Here is a 21,652-nt window from a genome sequence, read left to right on the forward strand (position 1 = left end):
TAATTGAAAATTTAACTTTGAACTCATTGCAATCATTTTAATTGCGCTCAATGCAAATATTTATTAATAACCATACCTCCTCATCTAATCCAACGAACAGCCGCTCAACTTTCCACGCCGCAAAGTTCAAACGGAACGTTCCGACACATTGCCAATTTGCCAGCGCTGCAAACAGGTCTTCTTCAAAAAGCAAAGCTACAGCAAACATGTTTCTCAAAGTCTCTGCGAAATTGTCGAATATGACTTTAAGTGTTCTATATGCCCCATGTCGTTCACATCCAGCGAGGAGTTGCAAACGCACGAACAACTACATCGCGAAAATATGTATTTCTGTCACAAATACTGTGGCAAATATTTTGATACTATCGAACTGTGCGAGGTGCACGAGTACATGCAGCATGAATATGTCAATTATATCTGTAATGTAAGCGCCAGTTTGTGACAAGCCAAATGTAAAAAGCAACAAGCTAAAATGTCTCAACACATGCCTTCTCTTTCTCCCACTTTAGGTCTGTTCGGCAGGCTTTGCTAGTCGCGATTTGCTATTCGCGCATATGCCACAACATCGCAATCAGCCGCGCTATGATTGCCCGGTATGCCGTTTGTGGTTTCACACAGGCATACAATTGCATCAGCACCGCATACAAGCGCCGTATTTTTGTGGGAAATTTTATCGACGCGCCGGTGCTGCAGGTGTGTAGAATTTTCCATACTTCCATAAGATTTTGAGAAATACATTTTTTTTATTTTTTCCTTGCTTTTTCAGCACCTGCCATGCCTGCTGGTGGCGCACCATTTGGGCCGGTCCCACCAACCCACTCGGCTAATTATAATCTACAAGACTGCTCCATGGGCATTATAGAAAGTAATACATCATTCACTTTGACAAATATATATACATACATATTAATGAATTGAATTTGTTTTTGTAGTGCCCAACAGCAATAGCTTCTCTTCATATCTACAAAATCGCGCTTTTCACCATCAACACCCAGCTCCGCCACATCCGCCGCTGCCACCGCAACAAATGCATCCGCATCTCGCGCAACAACAACAACAACAACACCTGCAACGTCAACAACAGCAATTACATCTGCAACAACAGCATTCACAATATCCAACACAACCGTTACATGCAGCGCCACAACAACCACAGCCAACACCCGCTCAACCAGATTTTATGCGTCGCAACAGCATTACTGGTGCCACCGGCAGCGCGACAACAGAATTTCAAATGCCACAAATTAAAACCGAAATAAAAGTGGAACCCGATCTTTACCCCACGCCAGATTATCCGCTGCAGACGCCACTGCCACCACCACCTTTGCCGCCACCGCCGTTAGGCGCCGCTCAACAGTCGGCGTTGGTCTCACCATCACGTCAGCGTAGTCGCTTTGGTGATTTCACAAATGAGTCCTTTGGCGCTGGTGGCGCAAGCGGTGAAACTTCGCACGCATTTGGCACGCACAATAACAGCAGTGGCAGCAATGGCAACAGCAATGATTTTTCCAACAGCAACACTTCGAGTTTGCAGCGCAGCAACAGCAATGACAACAACGGCAGCAATCATAAGCCGTCAGCATTTCCTGTTGGCAATTTTCATTTCCCCACCACACCAGCGGTGTCGCGCACACGCGTGGTGGATACCGGTGAGGATGGCGCCGTTTGCTGTGTACCCCATTGCGGCGTCACTAAGCAGTCCAGTCCCACGCTGCAATTCTTCACATTCCCGAAAGATGAAAAGTATTTGCATCAATGGTTGCATAACCTGAAAATGTTTCCCGAACCCGATTCCACGTACAGCCAATATCGCATTTGTAGTTTACATTTTCCAAAACGTTGCATTAATCGCTATTCGTTGTGCTATTGGGCGGTGCCCACATTCAATTTGGGTCATGACGATGTCGCAAATTTATATCAGAATCGTGAAATCACCAACACATTTACGGTCGGTGAACGCGCTCAGTGCAGCATGCCCGGTTGTCCGAGTCAGCGTGGTGAGAGTAATTGCAAATTCTACAATTTCCCCAATGACATGAAGACGCGCATAAAGTGGTGTCAGAATGCGCGTCTGCCCGTCAATAGCCGTGAGCCGCGTCATTTTTGCAGTCGTCACTTTGAGGATCGCTGCTTTGGCAAGTTTCGGCTGAAGCCATGGGCTGTGCCCACACTACATTTGGGCACACCATATGGCAGAATACACGATAATCCGGGCGTATTCTATTTGGAGGAGAAGAAATGCTGTCTGCCACATTGTAAGCGCACGCGCTCATCCGATTTCAATCTATCGTTATACCGTTTTCCACGCGATGAAGTGCTGCTACGTCGCTGGTGCTATAACTTGCGCCTGGATCCGGCAATATATCGTGGCAAGAATCACAAAATTTGTAGCGCCCACTTTATCAAAGAGGCGCTGGGCTTGCGCAAACTATCGCCAGGTAAACTGAAGTTTTAACAAAAGTTTATATTTTTAGCCTATATTCAAATGTTTAATATTTATTTTCGCACACAGGCGCCGTGCCGACCCTGAATTTGGGCCACAACGACCGCTTCAATATCTATGAGAATGAGCTGCCAACACCACCGGTGGTACCACCGTCGAAAATGTTTAATTTCCATAACGTCTCCGCACCGCCACCGGTCTACAGCAGTCACCGCCATAGCATAGCGTCGAGCAGCAGTCACAGCGAACGCTTGTATCCCAATCCAGTATCGAAGCTCAAATTTAGCATATCGAATATAACGGCCGGTGATGTGAGCTCCATGAGCGGCAGCGCCACACAAAATATCTTGGATTCATTGGAAGTCTGCTTTGTGCCAAGTTGTAAGCGTAATCGCAATATAGACAACGTCACATTACATACCATACCACGTCGTCCCGAGCAGATGCGCAAGTGGTGTCACAATTTGAAGATCGGCATCGAAACGCTGCATAAGGGTGTGCGTATTTGTAGCGCGCACTTTGAGCCATACTGCATTGGCGGTTGTATGCGTCCATTTGCAGTACCCACCTTGAATTTGGGCCACGACGATCCGAATATCTATCGCAATCCAGATGTTATTAAGAAACTGAATATACGCGAAACATGTTGCGTGCAAGATTGCAAACGCAATCGTGATCGTGATCATGCTAATCTGCATCGTTTCCCATCGAATTTCGAAATGCTCACTAAATGGTGTGAGAATTTATTGAAGCCAGTGCCCGATGGCACTAAACTCTTCAACGATGCCATATGTGAGGTACATTTCGAGGAGCGTTGTATACGTAATAAACGTTTGGAGAAGTGGGCCGTGCCCACAGTGAAACTTGGTCATGCTGAAGAGCCGAAATATCGTTTGCCAACGGATGATGAGATTGCCGAACAGTGGCCGAAGCCGTTAATGCCAAATAAGGGTATAGAAGAGGGTGAATGTTGTGTGTCCACATGCCGACGTGATCCGAAGATCGATGATGTTAAACTCTATCGCACACCCGAAGATCCTGAGCTGTTGGCGAAGTGGGCGCATAACTTGCAAACGGAAACGGAAGATCTTACCACATTACGCATTTGTAATTTACATTTTGAAGAGATTTGCTTTAGCAAAAAGCGTCGCCTACACTATTGGTCATTACCCACACTCAATTTGGCTACGAATGTCGAGCAATTATATGAGAATCCCGAACCGCTAGTACCGCAGGTGATCATAAAGTCGGAGACGAAACGCGAACGTCGGCGCATGCGCGATTCCAATGAGCCATTGAAGCCGTGGACACCACGTTGCTGTCTGCCACACTGCCGCAAACGACGTGATACGGATCACGTGCAACTTTTCCGTTTCCCCGTGCTCAATCGACCTATGTTGGCTAAGTGGTGCCACAATTTGCAGCTACCGCAGGTCGGTAATGGTCATCGTCGTTTGTGTTCTACGCATTTCGAGCCGCGCGTCTTGTCGAAACGTTGTCCCATACCGATGTCAGTGCCCACTTTGGATCTGAATACACCACCAGGTTATAAAATCTACATGAATCCGGCGCGTCTAAAAGCCGTCAAGTTGCAACAAGTCTGCTGCATTTCATCGTGCAGTCGTACACGTGCCGATGGCGTACAGCTCTTCCGTTTTCCGCATAGTCGCAGCGTATTGCGCAAGTGGTGCCACAATACGCGGCAACATGCACGCGGTGAATATCGCGTATGTTCGCGTCACTTTGAACCGCACGCATTCGGCGCTAAACGTCTAATGCCCGGCGCCATACCCACATTGAATTTGGATCCGGAAGTTGAAGATGTGTATGCGAATGAAGCGCAGAGCTTCGCTGAAACGCAGTGCGTAGTAAGCGGTTGCGTCGCCAGTAAGGAGTTAGATGGCGTACGGCTCTTCAAATTCCCCAGCGACGATGTCGATTTACTATGGAAGTGGTGTAACAATTTGAAAATGAACCCGGTGGACTGCCGTGGCGTACGTATCTGTAATCGGCATTTCGAACCCGAATGCGTCGGTTCAAAGATGCTGTACAAGTGGGCTGTGCCAACACTAGCACTGGGTCATAACGATGCCGACATTAAGTTGGTGTCCGTGCCGCCGCCAGAGGCGCGTTACAGCGATGTGGTGACCAAGTGTTGTGTCCCCACATGTGGCAAGTCACGTAAATTTGATGATGCACAAATGAACAGTTTTCCGAAGAATTTGCGTCTATTCCGCTGTTGGAAACATAACCTCAAATTGGACTTTTTAGATTTTAAGGATCGTGAAAAATATAAAATTTGTAGTGATCACTTCGAATCGGTTTGTCTGGGCAAACTGCGTCTCAATTATGGCGCTATACCTACACTTAATCTGGGACATGATGACACAGACGATTTGTATCCCGTCGATCCCGCACAAATACAAGTATCGCTCTTCGGCAAAATGCGTCCACGCATTGCTAGCGATAAGGATGCAGCTGAATTTGAACTGGCTGGTTGTGTTGGCAAAGATGACATAAAATGCTCCTATCCCAATTGTACTGCAACGAAAATGCTGTTAAGTGAACCTTACGACATGCCAGCCGCCTTGCCGTTACATGCACTTTGGTGCGCACAAATGAAAGTCGACGCGGAGGCGCTCAGCGAGACGCCAAAACTGTGCGGTCTGCATTTCATAAAGCTCCACAAGGCCACATTAGACGCGGCTAACGCGCTAGCGGAGGGTGACAACGAACTCAGTGAGGCCATGAAATCGCTGAACGACACTTATGAAAAGTGTTGTGCTTCACCAATCGTTTGTAGTGCGCAGTGTTGCGTTGCCGGTTGTGGTAGTAATCAGGTTAGTGGCAGCCGCACAGCACAACGCCTCTACTTGTTCCCTACTGCGGTCGGAAGCGGCATAGACTTATTAGAGAAATGGTGTCACAATGTAGATGTTAGCGCAGCGGACCTCAGTCGTTTTACGCACAAAGTATGCGCGCGTCATTTCGAAGCACAATGTATTGGCCCGACGCAACGCTTGCGCTCATGGGCCATACCCACTTTACAGCTACAGCAAAAACCGGAACACAAAATACATGCCATACCAGAATTGGGTAGCGCGGCGCGTCCGCATGAAGCGCGTTGCTGTGTAGCCACGTGCGCACGAGAACGCGGTGATTTCGAAACAATGCGTCTTTTCAGTTTTCCCATTATCGATGAGGTGCTCGAAAAGTGGTTGCACAACTTGCAATTGACACGTAGCCAATGCGCACGCTTGCGCATCTGTGAGCAACATTTCGAGCCGCGTTGCATTGTCAAGACGCGCTTGCTGCGCTGGGCAGTACCAACATTGCTGTTGGCGCGCAATACAGAGGAGCTGCTACAGAACGAACCGCCTGTACAAGCGGCAGCGCCTGCTGCACCAACTGCTGATGAAGTCGATGCAATTGATGCTGCAAGCAATATCGAAGGCGATGAAGATATGCGTGATGTTGATGATGAAGAGGATGACAATGATAGCGGCGAATTGGCAACAGTGCCCAACGTAAAGATGAAAAAATCACTTGGCATTTTTAAGTGTTGTGTACCGAGCTGCAGACGTACCCGCCTGCAACATGGCGTGCGCCTCTTCCAATTTCCCACAAGCCATCAAATCTTGCGCAAATGGTGTCACAATCTAAAAATTTCGCTCGAAAAGGCTTCAGATCCCGCCTTACGTATTTGCAGCGTACACTTTCACAAACGTTGCATTGACGGCAAAGAGTTACGTCCCTGGGCCAAGCCGACTAATGCGCTCGGTCACAGCGGTCCCATCTATGAGAATCCCAAAAATCTTCCCGGCGTCTTTCTACCAAAATGCTGTTTGGCACATTGTCGTCAGCGGCGCACACTCGAAAATGATTTACGTACATTTGGCTTCCCCAAAGATGAGGCTCTTATGCGCAAGTGGTGTGCAAATTTACGCATGGAGCCACGCGCCAATCACGCACGCATCTGCATGTCACACTTCCCGCCCGAGGCGATGGGCAATAAGAAGTTGCGCGCCAATGCGGTGCCTACGCTAAATTTGGGCCACAACGAACCGTTGGAGTATGACAACGCTTTGCTAATCGCGACAGCGATGAAGGCAAGAAATGTAAGTAGTGAATAGTTTTTTGTGGATAATATTTAGCATAGTTTAGTTGTGGAACTTAGGTTTGTGTTCCACTTTTACATTTTATGGAACACAATTTTCTCCGTTCCCTAATTACTCAGGGACATGACGCTTTTAACATAATTATTTGTGGAATTTAATATTAGGTTCCACTTTATTCAGTAGTGCGTATTTTTTTTTCTAGAACATCAGACATTGAGCATTGTTAGTTTGTGGAACTTAGTTTTAGATTCCTCTTCATCCACTAGTAAACATAAGTCTATGAGAATATTTTCCTTTTGAAATGCACAGAACATTAGTGGAACATATTTAGCATAAATTTTTCGTGGACCTTAAGTTTGTGTTCCGCGAATGCAACAAAATGTATCCGTTCTTTAATTCCTCAAAGATATAATATAACGTTTTCCAATAGTTAGTTGTGGCACCTAGGTGTTGAGCATTGTTAATTTGTGGAACTTAGTTTTAGATTCCTCTTCATCCACTAGTAAACATAAGTCTATATGAATATTTTACTTTTGAAATGCACAGAACATTAGTGGAACTTTTTTAGCATACATTTTTTGTGGATCTTATGTTTGTGTTCCACATATTGCTCTAGTACAACATAATTTACCCGTTCTTTAATTACTCAAAGACAATGTTTTTACAATAGTTTAGTTGTGGAACACTTTATCCAGTAGTAGATACTTTTAGATGGTATTGCCTTTCAACATCAAAGTATTGGAGCTAGTTACTTTGTGGAACTTAATTTTAGATTCCACTCTATCCACTATTAGTGCAAAGACAATATAGTTAAAAGCGCGTAAATTTTAATGAATTTTTTTCTTTTTCTTTAAATAGCCGTTAGAGGAAAAGAAAGTTTTGACTTCGGATGCTAGTGATACCGAATTGGGAAACATCGGCGAATACGATGATGAAATGGATGACGAAGACAATGATGACGACGATGACTATCGCATCGATGAAGAAGATGATGAAAACGATTTCTATGCTTCCGCCGGCGTTGGTAATAGCGATGAAGAGGAAGAGGAAACGGTTGAGGACTTTACGCCGAGCATTAGCGCCGCTACCGGTGACGACGATGAGTTGTGTAGTAATACCGAAGCGCGTGATGCCGACAATTTCATAGTCGATTCGGCAGATGAAGATGAGGAGGGCGCTGAAGTAGAAGATGAGGATGAAGAAGACATCTACGGTAACGAAGAAGATGATGATGAGGACGACAGTGAGGAAAGCGATGAAAGTGTTACCGAAAATATATACAACAGTCCTGCAGAGGAAGATGAAAGCGACAGTGAAAGCGAAGTTAACGCTGATAACAACAACGCTGATAGCAAAGACGCCGAAGTCGATGATGATGATGTGGAAATGCTTATCGATGCCGATGAGGATGAAGATGATAAAAGCAGTTACAATGCCTGCGATCCACTCGACTTTGTGGAATGTGTTAACCAAAGCGATGATACGCAACAAAATGAAGCGCCGGCCACCTCAACAAAAGTACGAAATCTGCACAAAGCAGGAAAAAATACGCCTAAGCGTCCAATAACATTGTCGCCGACAAATTATGAAGATGACTCCAATACAAATTACAGTAATGCCGATGAAACGACACGTTTCACTGCGACCACTTCGAATTCCGCATCGGCAACTACCTCGTCAGCATCAGCTTCAGCTGCGGCCACGTCCAACGCACCAACGAGTACACGTCATTGTGGCGCTGACAAAATAAATCGTTCGGTTTTTCGGCTTTGTTGCCTCAGACATCGTAGGAAGAAGAAAGCACCACCAGATCCACCACCTGATATGAGTTGCGCGCACGCCAAAGCGCCAGCAGTACATCGGACGTTGATGAATAGTATTGCACGACCTCGTCGACAGCGCGCTTACTGTGCAGTACGCCGTTGTGGACGCACCGCCGGTGCTGCTGTCACGCTATATCGTTTTCCATTAAGCGGCAGTCGCTACTGTCGTCGTTGGTGTGCACAGTTAAAAATTAAAATGACTCATACATCGCGGCTGCGCATTTGTCAACGACACTTTCCCTACAGTTTAGTGGATCGGCGTCGTAGACGCTTGCGTTTCGGCGCAATACCAACACGCAATTTATACAACACCACAGCACAATTCAAGCGCAATCCACTTTATGGCTTATATAAAAATGCAACAAAATCGTCAGCGAACAGGTCAGAGCGCGCGGCCTGCGCGGATACAACGCAAACCAGCGCCGCGCAATTGAACGTTTATAATCGTTGTTGCGTACCACATTGCGGCAAATCGCATCAAGTGGATGGCGTAACACTCTTCCGCTTCCCAAAACTACGCTCACTCTATCTACAATGGGCTACGAATTTGCGCTTAATGCCAACCATGCGTTTGGTGCAAGTCTACAAAGTTTGTAGTGAACACTTCGAACCCCAATGCCTCAGCTATCAGCGTAAAGATCGCGCCAATCTGAAATATGGCTCTGTGCCTACACTGAAGTTGGGTCATAACGACACCTCTAAAATCTATAAGCAAAACACGCTACTGCCACAAAAGCGCCGCGGTCTTGGCAGACGCAAATGGTATCCGCAAAAAGGTGTCAACGAATGCGCTGTGCATGATTGTAAGGTAGCGCAGTTTCTACAAATGCAACTGTTTGCGCTGCCCGCGACGCTCAAGCTGCAAGAGCGCTGGTGTAACTATTTCAAATTAAATTTCACCGGCGCGTCGAAAGACGCCACCGATTTCTTTGAAAATGTGCGTCTATGCGCTTTGCACTACATGGAGGGTTACCAAATGGCGACTTACAGCGACGGTGCACGCAAAGGCTCATCTGCCGCGTTGGACGAACTCGAGGCGAACTATGCGCGCATAACCAGTTCGACGCGCATACAAATGCTGAAATGTTGTGTGCCCAATTGTTCGACGAAATTCACGGACAATGTGCGTTTGACCGCATTTCCCAGCGCGGAAGAGCTGCGCGCTAAATGGCAACACAATACACAAGTGTCGTTTAGTCCATCGCATCGTTATTTGTATAAAGTATGCGCATTGCATTTCGAAGAGCGTTGCTTCGCCAAAAAGCGTCTCTTTATGTGGGCTATACCGACATTGCATTTACCGCGACCGCAAAATCAAGATACAGAACATAAGCTGTTTGAAAATCCCATCTTTGACAGCGTGAGTGGCGCCCAATGTTGTATTGAAGATTGCGCAACAAATCGAGTGAAACAGGAGCCGGCGGCAGCGAATGATGATGACAAGGAAGTGTGTAAAGCGGCAGTGCGCTTTTGGCATTTTCCACAAGACGACGCATTACGCGAAAAATGGTGCCATAATTTGGGACTCAGCGCGCTAACTAACGAAATCAGCCATACCAGTCGGCGTTGGCGCATTTGCAGTCGCCACTTTGAGCAATTCTGCATCGGTAAGACGTTGCGCAGCTGGGCTGTGCCTACACTGCATTTACCAAAACCGGTCAAACATGCTAAGAGCGGCAGACGTTCCACATATATTTACCAAAATCCCGATAGCGCCGCAGTCTACTATCGCTGTTGCATTAAGACATGCCATCAAATGCGCGATCTTGATGCTGGCATACGCCTATATGCATTCCCCAAAAAGGAGACAATGCTACAAAAATGGGCGCACAACATACGCATGCCCGCGGTGAAGTGTCGCTACGCGCGCATCTGCACGTTGCACTTCGAAGCGCAATGCTTGCGTCCGCAAATGCAATCGTGGGCGCTACCCACAATCGATTTGGGACATGACGAAGCCGATATTTTCCGTGTGCCGAAGGTGAAGTTAATGGTTACGAACGAACGCTGCTGCTTACCGCATTGCAGCAAGCGACGCAGCCGCGACAATGTACATCTTTTCACCTTTCCGCGCGACAAAGATGTGTTGGACAAATGGTGGCACAATTTAGCGATTGGCGTGCAGGACGTAAAACGACGTCTCATCTGTGAATCGCATTTTGAGTCGCGCTGCATTAGTAAACGCCGTTTAAAACGTTGGGCTATACCAACACTACATTTGGGACACACAAACGACACGCTCAAGAATCCAACACCAGCTGAAGTGGCGTCTTATGAAAATAACACAACAGCGCGACGTTCACAAACACCCTCGAAAATGACGCGCGCCAAATCAACGCAACCAACAGCGCCTACAAGCACTTTACAGAAATGTTCAATAGCGCAATGCGCACGTGGCGCCGATAGCAGCGCTCTGTATCGTTTCCCCAAACCAGACTGGTTACGCAAGAAATGGTGTGACAATACGCGCATAGACGAAGAGACCGCCAAACAGGCGAAAATTTGCGCGCGCCATTTCGAACCACATGTTATGGGCAATCGCAAACCGCGTCCATGGGCGTTGCCAACCATGGAATTAGGCGCTGACGTAAACGGCGCGCCATTGCCGGTCGTACATGCAAATCCCAAACAGCTGTCGCGTTTTCATCCCGAAGAGCATGAATGGGGTGAGTTGCGTTATGTGCGCGCCAATCATTGTTCTATAATATCGTGTTTAAAATCGAAAAAAGATGGCGTAACGCTTTTCAACTATCCCACGAAACGTCACATGTTGCAGAAATGGGCTGAGAATTGTCGCCATTATCCGTATCAAGCCAAACGCTATCGCTTCCAGCTGTGCGGCGCACATTTCACTGCCGATTGTTTCAAACGCGAAGGCACGCGTTTACGCAAAGGCTCAGTGCCTACCCTAAATTTGGGACATGATGATGCGCAGATACACCAGAGTGAATTCGAAAGCGTTAGCGCCATAAAAATTGAAATGAAAGTACTAAAAAGTTGCAGCGTACCACAATGTGGGCGCACAAATCTGCACGATGGCGTGCGGCTCTTCAAATTTCCCTACGAACGCGCCGAGACGCTGGAAAAGTGGTGCCATAATTTACGCATGAACGCGGCCGATTGTCGCAACGCGCTCATCTGTAATATGCATTTTGAGCCGCGTTGCGTTGGTGGCGGTCATCGCGGTTTGCTTTTGCGCGCCATACCCACACTACTGCTGGGACACAATGATAGCGATATTTTAAATAATCCAGAAACCTTTGAACGCCCTGAGAAGCTAATCAGCTGCTGCGTACCCGGTTGTACTAACACCAAACAAACCGAAGGCATAACGCTGAGCGCTTTTCCAAAGTTGCGTAGCCATTTTGAGAAGTGGGCGCACAATCTACAGCTGCCGGTCAGCACCACCATCTGGCATACATACAAAGTATGCAGCGCACACTTTGAGAGCTACTGCTATGAGCACGGTCGCATTAAGGTGGGCGCAATGCCGACACTAAAGTTGGGACACAGCAACGCAATTGACTTGTACACCGTCAGTGAAGAGACAATGAGTCAAGCATTTAAGCGCAAACGTGTCGCGCCGAAAACTGAGACGCCGAAAACGCCACACGAAGCGTGTTGTTATCCGGAATGTAGGGAAATGGAATTGCGTTTGACAAATCAACTTTTTGAGTTTCCACGTTTGGATAACATACGACGCGCTTGGTACGAAAGTGTTGGTTTGAGCGCTGAAGAGCAGGCGGAAGAAGCAGGAGGTGTGGCAATTGAAAATGAAACACAAAAAACCGCGCCCGACAACGGCATGCCGCAGGCGAGTGATGCTGCTGCAGCTGCTGCTACTGCTCCGGTAAAAGTTACGAAAATATCTCCCAAATTATGTCCAATGCATTTCAAATTACTCTACATTGAGCATGCCGCTTTGCTGGATACACTCAAATCGGACAGCACAGCAGACACGCAGCGTATTTTGCATAAGCTTGACGAGACCTACACGAAGGTATGCGATATATCGTGCGTGCGTCGCATTAGCTGCGCTGTACCAGGTTGCAATTCGAATTATCTCACCACTAAATCGCTGAAATTCTTCAAATTTCCCGATAATGCCGAAATGCGCGCCAAATGGTGTCACAACACACAAGTCATAATCGATCCGGATCGCTTGTATTGCTACAAAATATGTGAATTACATTTCGAAGCAAGCTGCTCATCGCAATTGAGCAAAAAAATGCAACGTTTAAAATCTTGGGCGCTACCCACGTTACAATTGCCGCCACGCGCTGCAGACGCGCCCGAAATATATGCATTACCAGCGCCCGATACGCTAGCCGAAACCAAACGCGCTTCATTGCTACTGAACGCGCCACTCAATAAATGCTGTATAGCCAGCTGTGTGTACGCTAAAGCGCCGGCGGAGCGCGCGGTCAGCGCTGATAGTGAGATACAGTTTTTCAATTTTCCCAACGATGCAGAATTACTCTACAAATGGGTATATAATACACAAATCAGTATGGTCGCGGCAACCAATGCGCGCATCTGCTCGCTACACTTTGAAAAACACTGTATTAATAAACGCTTGCGCATGTATGCAGTGCCGACGCTGCTGTTGGGCCACCAGAAAACCGATATCTATAAGAATCCCTCGGATAAGAGAGTAGCGGCGGAGGCAATAGAGAGCAAACCGCCCAAGTTGCCGAAGTATTACGAAGATAATGTTGCTGATGACGTTGAAGTTGAAGAAGAAGATGAGGAGGAGGATGAGGATGATGATGATGATGACGACGATGATGATGTTTTGTTAGCGGATGTTAAGGCGCACAAAATGAAATTGAAAAAATCCGATATAACCAAATACAAACCTGAAGTGTTAGACGAAAATGAAGCGGGCACAGTGCTCAAATCGGCCGCGCACGATGAGAAGAAGCTAGACCGCGCGCTACTTGAGCCAATGCTAGTAGTGAAAACTGAATTCAAAGAGCGCAAAGAAGTCATAACGACAACAACAACAAATAAGACGGCAACGCAGCCCAAACCATATCACCAGCCTTTCATTATAAATATTAAACAAGAAAAGGATATCGAAGAGAACTACACCGCCGAAGGCATTGAAAATCAAATGAAGCAAGGCTTACTCGATATGTTTAATAGTTTTGGTGACACTGGCGCTGAACAGGAGCCCGATGACATTAACGAGCTGGGCGACGAAGTGACGCAAATGGAACGCGATACCGCGCGCCATTGTCGCATAGTCGGTTGTAATAGCTACGCGCGCAATGCGGGCGTCACGCTGTTCAAATTTCCCTTTCCACTCGATCAATTCCGCAAATGGTTGCATAACACACAATTAGAGGTGGATTATACACGCCGTTGGCGTTATCGCATTTGTCATCGTCACTTCGAACCGATTTGCATGCAATTCCGCAAGTTACCGCCCGGCACCATGCCTACGCTGAATTTGGGTCCTAAGCGGCCCGCGCATATATATGAAAATGAATTCGATGTGAATAGCTTAAGTAAATATAAAACGAAACCACAACAACAAAACCTAACAACAACAACAACTAGTAATATGTTCAGCGAATTAAATGACGAAGCGGACACGAGTAGCTCCTTCGCCGCGCCCACACACCACAACAATGATAATATCGATCCAAACGCTGACTACAACGATGATTATGCAGATTTCGTTGACAATACGCCGATCGATCGCGATACATCGCGTCATTGTCGCATACCCGATTGCAATAGTCACGCCAAAGATCCCGGTGTAACGCTCTTCAAATTCCCCATGTCTGAGTATCTCTTTCACAAATGGCTCTACAATACACAACTTAAGGTGGATTATACGCGCCGTTGGCGCTATCGCATCTGTCAGCGCCACTTCGAACCGATTTGCATGCAATTCCGTAAGCTACCGCCCGGCACCATGCCCACACTGAATTTGGGTCCTTCGCGCCCGGAGCGCATCTACGAGAATAGTTTCGATATTAATCATTTGAAAAAATTCAAAACTAAATTGAAAAATAACACTACAACAACAAGTACAGCTATTGCTCCAACATCCACCTCGGCCATAACGCACTCAAGCCATGCCGATTACACCGATGACTTGGAAACGAGCAGCTCGTACGCTGTCGATGCAAATGTCAGCAACACCGCTCAATTGCCGCTACTCTCATGTACCGTACGCCATTGTACGAGTCAATATCACGCGCTACACGAAGGCTTACATTTGCATAAATTGCCGACGAATATTATGTTGCGCGAGAAATGGATTTACAATTGCCGCTTCTCGGAGGAGACGCTCATCAGCATGAGTTCACGCATACGCATCTGTTCGTTGCACTTTACACCTAACTGCTATTATGGCGTTAAGCGTCAATTGAAATTCGGTTCTGTGCCCACTTTGCGGTTGGGTCATACCGATCCCAATATATATCCGCATGGTTTCAGTAATGAAAGCGAGGCCCAAATGGCCGCCAAACAGCATACAGCACAGCACAATTGGCGCACCAAACGCTTGCAGTCGTCCACTGATGCCAATCAGGATATTTGCTGCCTCATCAATTGTCGACATAGCAGTCGTGAGTACACGCGACATTTCGCCTTTCCCAGCGAGCGCGAGCTACTCGATCAATGGCTCAATGCACTCGGCATGGAGTTTAATAGTTCGCGTCCAGATGATTACAAAATCTGTGAATGGCATTTCAAAGCGTCCGATTTCGATGGTGAAGTGCTGCGCGCTGATGCGGTGCCCACGCGTAATTTGAAGATAGACGATGCAAATCAAACGGATGAAGAGGATGATAATGAGGATGAAGATGATGATGTGGTTTGGAATGCAAACGAAGAGCCGCTGGATGAACGGTGAGTAAGAGTGTAAATATTTAATCGAAACAACCCCAGGGCAATGGAAGAGACTTTCTACTGTCATGATTCCACGTCAATATTGTCAACCTACTTGCACAAGGTCTTTGAGCTTTACTATAGTTATGTTAGATTATGTTCGATGGCTGATCCGAAGATCGCACTTGGACTATTATATATAATCTTAGAAATATAACTTATGTAACCGATGTTATAAGTCGACAAAGTGCCTTGTGTGTAAATTTGCTCAGCGTTAAATTTTTATTGCCACCAGCTCGGTGGAATATCTGAAAGTGTCAATACTCAAGTTTTTTAAGTCTTGATTTCGCAAATGCTGATAATCAAAAAGGAAATGTTCAGATGTTTCAATCTCGTCTTCTTCCATTAAGCTTCTACAACGGGCATACGTTAAGATACAACGTGGATGACCTATAAGAACCCCACAACTGAGGAGATGCTAGGTCTTCTGGTGGCAAAAGGCACTGAGCTCTTACTTGCGACAACGCTGACCAAGCTCCCGCGAAGCCCGGCTATCTAGTAAAACACCCGAGGAGAGTAAAACACCGACGCGTTCCCATTCTTGTCCTCCCTTGTCAGTTTTACAATTACTTCCGATTGCATTATAGTCTGACATGCATACTGGGTTGCTGAAGCAGCCTCAAATGCACGGTTAACGTACTCAAGACTGGTATATCGCCTGCTATTGGAGTGTATGGTCATTCCTCTTCAGCACTCCGGAGCAATAAATATATCGCTACCTTTATGGCAGCACACTCGACTTGGAAAATTATATTCTAGTCTGAAACTAAATTTGTTAGAGAACATTCCCCCAAGCTTTGACCCATCAATAAAGAAGCTTATTGCTTCAGTCCTCCAACGGCTTCTTCCCAACTACAACTCCCTCGAGCTTTCAGGGTAAAAAGAGGTCGGTTGGTTTTTTTTTGACAGTTTTGACTTCATATTTACAAACCCACGTCTCGTCACTTGGACTTATGTCTTTGATGAACGTGGGACCTCAGCTACGTTATCAAACATCACCTCTACTCGACGTCATTTTTCCAAAGATTCACACAAACATAAAATAAGGTTGTACTAAATTAGGTAAATGTATAGGAACAGTCCGGATCAACTTTGATCAGCTGTAGCGGTCATTATATTTCGCAAATTTCGCTATCCGTTATCAGTGTAATCCTAATATGACAAATTCAATCTATTTATATATTTATAACTGAAATTCTAATTTTTATTTTCCCACAGTCCATCAACTTCCGCAGCAGCCGCTGCCGCAGCGTCAACTACTACACCCGATGGCTACAATAAATTAATCCCCGGCTCGCGACGATGCTGCCTGGCGCACTGTCGCAAACAACTATTCCAAGATAATGTGCGCACTTTCAAATTCCCCACAATGCATGAACAATTCGAGAAGTGGGTGCACAATTTAGGCATCAAATATGACGGTGACGCGCCTTGGCGCTATCAAATTTGCAGCGAACACTTTGAAAACCAATGCATTATACATTACGAAAACAAAGCCAAGTTGTTTAGATGGGCTGTGCCCACTTTGAAATTGGGCAAACATGCGCCAGCCATACTTTTCACTAATGAGAATCCCAAAAAACTGCAACAAAGAGATGCAGACTATGAGCGTGTCTATAGAAATTCGAATGCCGGCGGCTATGCGGACAACATAGATAATGAGGAAACCATGGATACGACAAATGATGAGTTGAGTTCCACAGCGCCGCCCGCAGATGCGCCCAAACATATGGCTTATCAGCAAGAAGATATGGATTTGCTGGCACCAATTGAGCGACCGCCACACAAAATGAGCAGCGCAACAAAACGCAGCAACTATGCATATACCGCGAGCAATGATGACGGCGACGATTATTATGATGGTGATGATGATGCTTACGATATGGGTGATGGTGAAAATTCACTCTTGAATGTCATACGCGAGGAAAAACCGAGCGCTGTAAAAGAAGGTACACCAGTCTCGTCGTTCTTCTCATTGCAACTGGTACGTGGCGGTTCTGCTAAAGTGCGCGCCTGCTGTCTGCCGCACTGTGGACGCACTCGTGAGTCCGGTGTGCGTTTATTCCGTTTCCCCACAGAACCGGTCTTCCTCAAACGTTGGGAATACAATTTACGCGTACTCTTCAATGAGTCACAGCGCAATACGCACTTAATATGTAGCGCGCATTTCGAGCGTGGCCAATATAATAAACGTTTAGTCGTAGATGCCATACCGACATTGAATTTGGGGCACAACAGCAATGATATCTACCGTAATGGACAATATGAACCAACCCGAATGCATAAGCGCACACTAACGGCATCACCACCGCGCATACCATCGGCAAACAGCTTGCCGCTGAGTAGTCATAAACCGCTGTACTGTAATGTGCCCGCTTGTGCTGATACGCAAAGTAAACGTCGTCTATATCCCTTCCCCAGCAATCATGGATTCGTGAAAATTTGGGCCGAACGCACGCAGATCGCTTACGATGCGCGCCATCATGCCGAATTGCGCGTTTGTGAGCTGCACTTTGAGACGGATTGCTTTAGTGCGCATGGCCTGAACAATAATGCTGTGCCGACATTGTTTTTGCCGGCACCAAATGCACTGCCAACACCTGCTGCGATTGCGCCAGTCGCACCAACAAAAATTCCACCGCCCATTGGTCGCTCGACGGCTGCGTCCACTACGATGCCGAAGCTGAGTGCGATCACTTGTAGCGTTACCAATTGCAACAATAGTACCGCTACACGTACGGATTTGAAAATATTTTCGAAATTCCCCGATGATTTCGAATTATTCACCAAATGGTGTTTCAATTTGAAAATCGATCCACGCACCTATGTGGATGGTAGTTATAATGTGTGCAGCGAACATTTCGAACCATTCTGCATTGGCGGCCATAGTTTGCGTGTCTGGGCTGTGCCCACGTTGCGTTTGGGTCACAACAGCAAACTCATACATAGTGTCGAACGTCCTGCCGAGATGGAAACGAAGTGTTGTTTGCCGCATTGTGGACGTAAGAAGAGCAAAGATGGCGTGGAGTTCTATAGCTTCCCTAAAGGTAAGAGCTGCAAAGATATAAAAACATGTAATTTATAACCATATCACTAAGTATTACTAATGGCTGATATAAAACCGAGACAATACAAACCTTGGCCAATAGATATATATATCAATAGGAGGCTCGGGATGTGGTGCTGGCTCAAGGACTAGACCGATTTCTTTCATATTTAACGCTCTTCTTGTTGTAGCGATAGAAAATATATCTGAATCTGAAAGTCTTTGGCCGGATAAAAATACCGTTCTGTTCCGGTTTCGTAGACCCGACTATCGTTGGAATGCTTTGCGCATCTAAAAACCGTTCTGTTCCGGTTACGTAGACCCGACTATCGTTGGAATGCTTTGCGCATCTCCTTAGGGATTCGTATTATCCTCATGATCATTTTGATACTTCTTCTATACTGGCGTACACACCGCTTATGCGATTATAGCAGAGTTAACAACAGCGCGCCAGTCGTTTCTTCTTTTCCCCATAGGTGCGCCAATTGGAGATTCCAAGTGAGGCCAGGTTTTTCTACATCTGGTCCTTCCAACGGAGTGGAGGTCTTCTTCTTCCTCTGCTTCTCCCGGCGGGTACTGCATCGAATACTTTCAGAGCGGGTGTGTTTTCATCCATTAAGACAACATGACCTAGCCAGTGTAGCCGCTGTCTTTTAATTCGCTGAACTACGTCAATGTCGTCATATACCTCATACATCTCATCGTTCCATCGAATGCGATATTCGCCGTGGCCAACGCGTAAAGGTCCATAATCTTTCGCAGAACCTTTCTCTAGAAAACTCGCAACATCGACTGATCCGTTGTTGACATCATGTCCATGCCTCTGCACCATATAGCAGGACGGGAATAATGAGTGACTTATAGAGTTTGGTTTTTGTTCGTCGAGGGAGGGCTTTAAATCTCAATTGTCTACTCAGTCCGAAGTAGCCCCTGATGACAGCAGATATTTGCCCTCGTTCACTGCCAGACCCAGTTGCTTTGTTTCCTTGTCCAATCTAGAGAAAACATGACTAACGGCGATGGTGTTGATCGTCATCGGCATATGCCAGAAATTGCACACTATTATAAAAGATTGTACCTGCAGTAGATTGAAGAAGTCGCACGATAGGAAGCCGCCTTGTCTGAAACCTCGTTTGGTATCGAACGGCTCGGAGAGGTCAAGGTCCCGATCCTGACGGAGGTTTTGGTGTTGCTCAACATCAGCTTACACAGCCGTATTAGTTTTGCGGGGATACCAGATTCAGACATCTCGGCATAAAGGCAGCTCCTCCTCCCTTTTTGTAGATTGGACAGACCACATTTAAATTCCAATCGTTAGGCATGCTTTTGTCGGACCATATTTTACAAAGAACGTCTGCTCAATCGTCATCGATTCGGGAATCGAGTTCGCCTTCTCCTGTCGTTTGACTTCCATTGCCATGCAGCAGGTTGGAGAACTGTTCCCTCCATAATTTTAGTATGCTCTGGGCATGCTTATTTTGATAAATATAACTCTATATCTAATGCGATTAGTTGTAGATTAAGTTAGGTTTCCGTTAGGTGTGCAAAATGATTATAGAAGATAAATTTAATAAATACAAAAATATTTGTAAATTATTTTTAATATATTTTATTTTAACACATCACCCTCTCTTTACTTCCAGGTGATATCTACCGGCAATGGTGTCAAATACTCAAAATAGATGAAGGCCTCTACCGCAACACCGATAAGAAGATATGTAGCGCACATTTCCGTGCAGACTGTTTCAACAGTAACGGTACATTGCGATTGGGTGCACGCCCAACAATGCTTTTGCGTAATCGCACCGCCACAGCGGCAGCACATATGCTCAAACCACCCGCACCCTACCGCAGCAAGTGCATCGTGCGTATTTGTCATGAAATGCAACAGCTATACAGCTTCCCGGCGCAACGCAATCTCTGCACGAAATGGTGTCACAACCTGAAAATCGACTACTACCCGAAATTGCATGAGAATATGAACTTCAAAATCTGTCGGCGTCACTTCGAGCCGAATTGTCTGCTGAGCGGCGGCAAACTACATGCCGAGGCGGTGCCGACAGTGCAGTTGGGACACAGCGATGTTAATATCTATCAGAATTTGGTAGGCATAAAGCACAGCGCCAGCACGACCAGCTATGATGATAACAGTAGTTTGCGCACAAGCGTCAGCACCGTACACACATGGTTGATGGATGTCGATGCAGAAACGAATGCTGCCAACAATATGCCGCCGGTCAGTAGTGTTGATGCCGGCACTGGTGGTGTCGGTGTTGGTGCTGGTGCAACTGCAGTCGCCGATGATGATATGGTGCGCATGGAATACGAGCCACCTGTCGATTTGGAGCCGACTGTTGTCACTGAGAATATTGCCGATGATAATCTGGACTTGACCAACAGCGCCTATATGCAAATGGAGGATGACACCTACTATGCGGACTTTGAGGAGCAACGTTTGTTGCCGCAAAGCAGCACTTTTATAGCTGCTGAGAGCGCGGAAGTGATTGATTTGGACGCTGTGGATGCTGTGCAAGAGCAATTTCCCAGTTGGTCGCAAGACGATGCTGTGCTGGTGGATGATGATGACGAGGAGGAAGATGATGATGCACTGTTGTGGCCATTGAATTAAATATTTTTAAGTTAAAAGAAGCAAAATTAATTAAAATTAGTTATTTAAGTGAAAAGTGAAAACGAAAAGTAAAGAGAGTTTATAATGTGCAGCAAAGATATAAAGAGAGAGGGAGAGAGAGTTAACGTTAGTGTAAGCGTTTAAAAGTGAGGAAGTAAAAATGAAAGAAATATACATATGTATGAAGAGACTATAGCAAGAGAGAGAAAGTGTGTGAACGTGAAGGCAGCTTGAAATATTGCGCATATTTATGTGTATAATTATTGCATTATATTCTATATATACATAAATCATTTTTTGTATTTTTATGAAATATAGACACTTTTGTATATCTATGAAATAATTTAACTTAAGATTTTTGATAAATTTAACTTTTTATATATTTTTTCATCTCTTTTACATTTATCTATTTTTTATTTTTGTATTTTTTTTAAGGTTTTTATATATTAAAAAAAATTAGCTCCTTTTTTTAGTTTATTATAACTATTTTTGTTTTAAATATTTTTTTTAAATAATTTTTTAATAACATTTTTATTATTATTATTTTTTTTTTTTTTTGCTATTACTAAGTGCAATTTTCTTCATTCCCGATCACTTACCAATTTTCACTTTTTATATCAAAAAAATACTTGCATACACTTTTGTCAAACAAAAGATACATGTTTTAACAGTAAAAATGAAAAATAG

General features: G+C 45.7%; 1 protein-coding gene across 2 annotated transcripts in view; it reads left to right on the forward strand.

Annotated features, from left to right (window-relative positions):
* The window catches only part of LOC108968691, a 41,934-nt gene extending 20,656 nt beyond the window's left edge, over nt 1-21,278 (forward strand). Inside the window, exons 3-10 of one of the 2 annotated variants that reach the window (XM_018932859.1) lie at nt 101-424; nt 510-693; nt 767-865; nt 933-2,438; nt 2,513-6,561; nt 7,420-15,251; nt 16,509-18,337; nt 19,980-21,278. In XM_018932859.1, the coding sequence (XP_018788404.1) occupies nt 101-424; nt 510-693; nt 767-865; nt 933-2,438; nt 2,513-6,561; nt 7,420-15,251; nt 16,509-18,337; nt 19,980-20,965 (16,809 nt within the window). In that variant the 3' untranslated portion in view covers nt 20,966-21,278. The remainder of the gene's footprint in view (nt 1-100; nt 425-509; nt 694-766; nt 866-932; nt 2,439-2,512; nt 6,562-7,419; nt 15,252-16,508; nt 18,338-19,979) is intronic. The other variant, XM_018932860.1, reaches the window with a different exon arrangement.
* Nucleotides 21,279-21,652: the final 374 nt, after the last annotated feature.

This window comes from Bactrocera latifrons, unplaced genomic scaffold (genome assembly GCF_001853355.1).
Source record: "Bactrocera latifrons isolate USDA-ARS-PBARC rearing strain unplaced genomic scaffold, ASM185335v1 scaffold_225, whole genome shotgun sequence".
NCBI classification, from domain to species: domain Eukaryota; kingdom Metazoa; phylum Arthropoda; class Insecta; order Diptera; family Tephritidae; genus Bactrocera; species Bactrocera latifrons.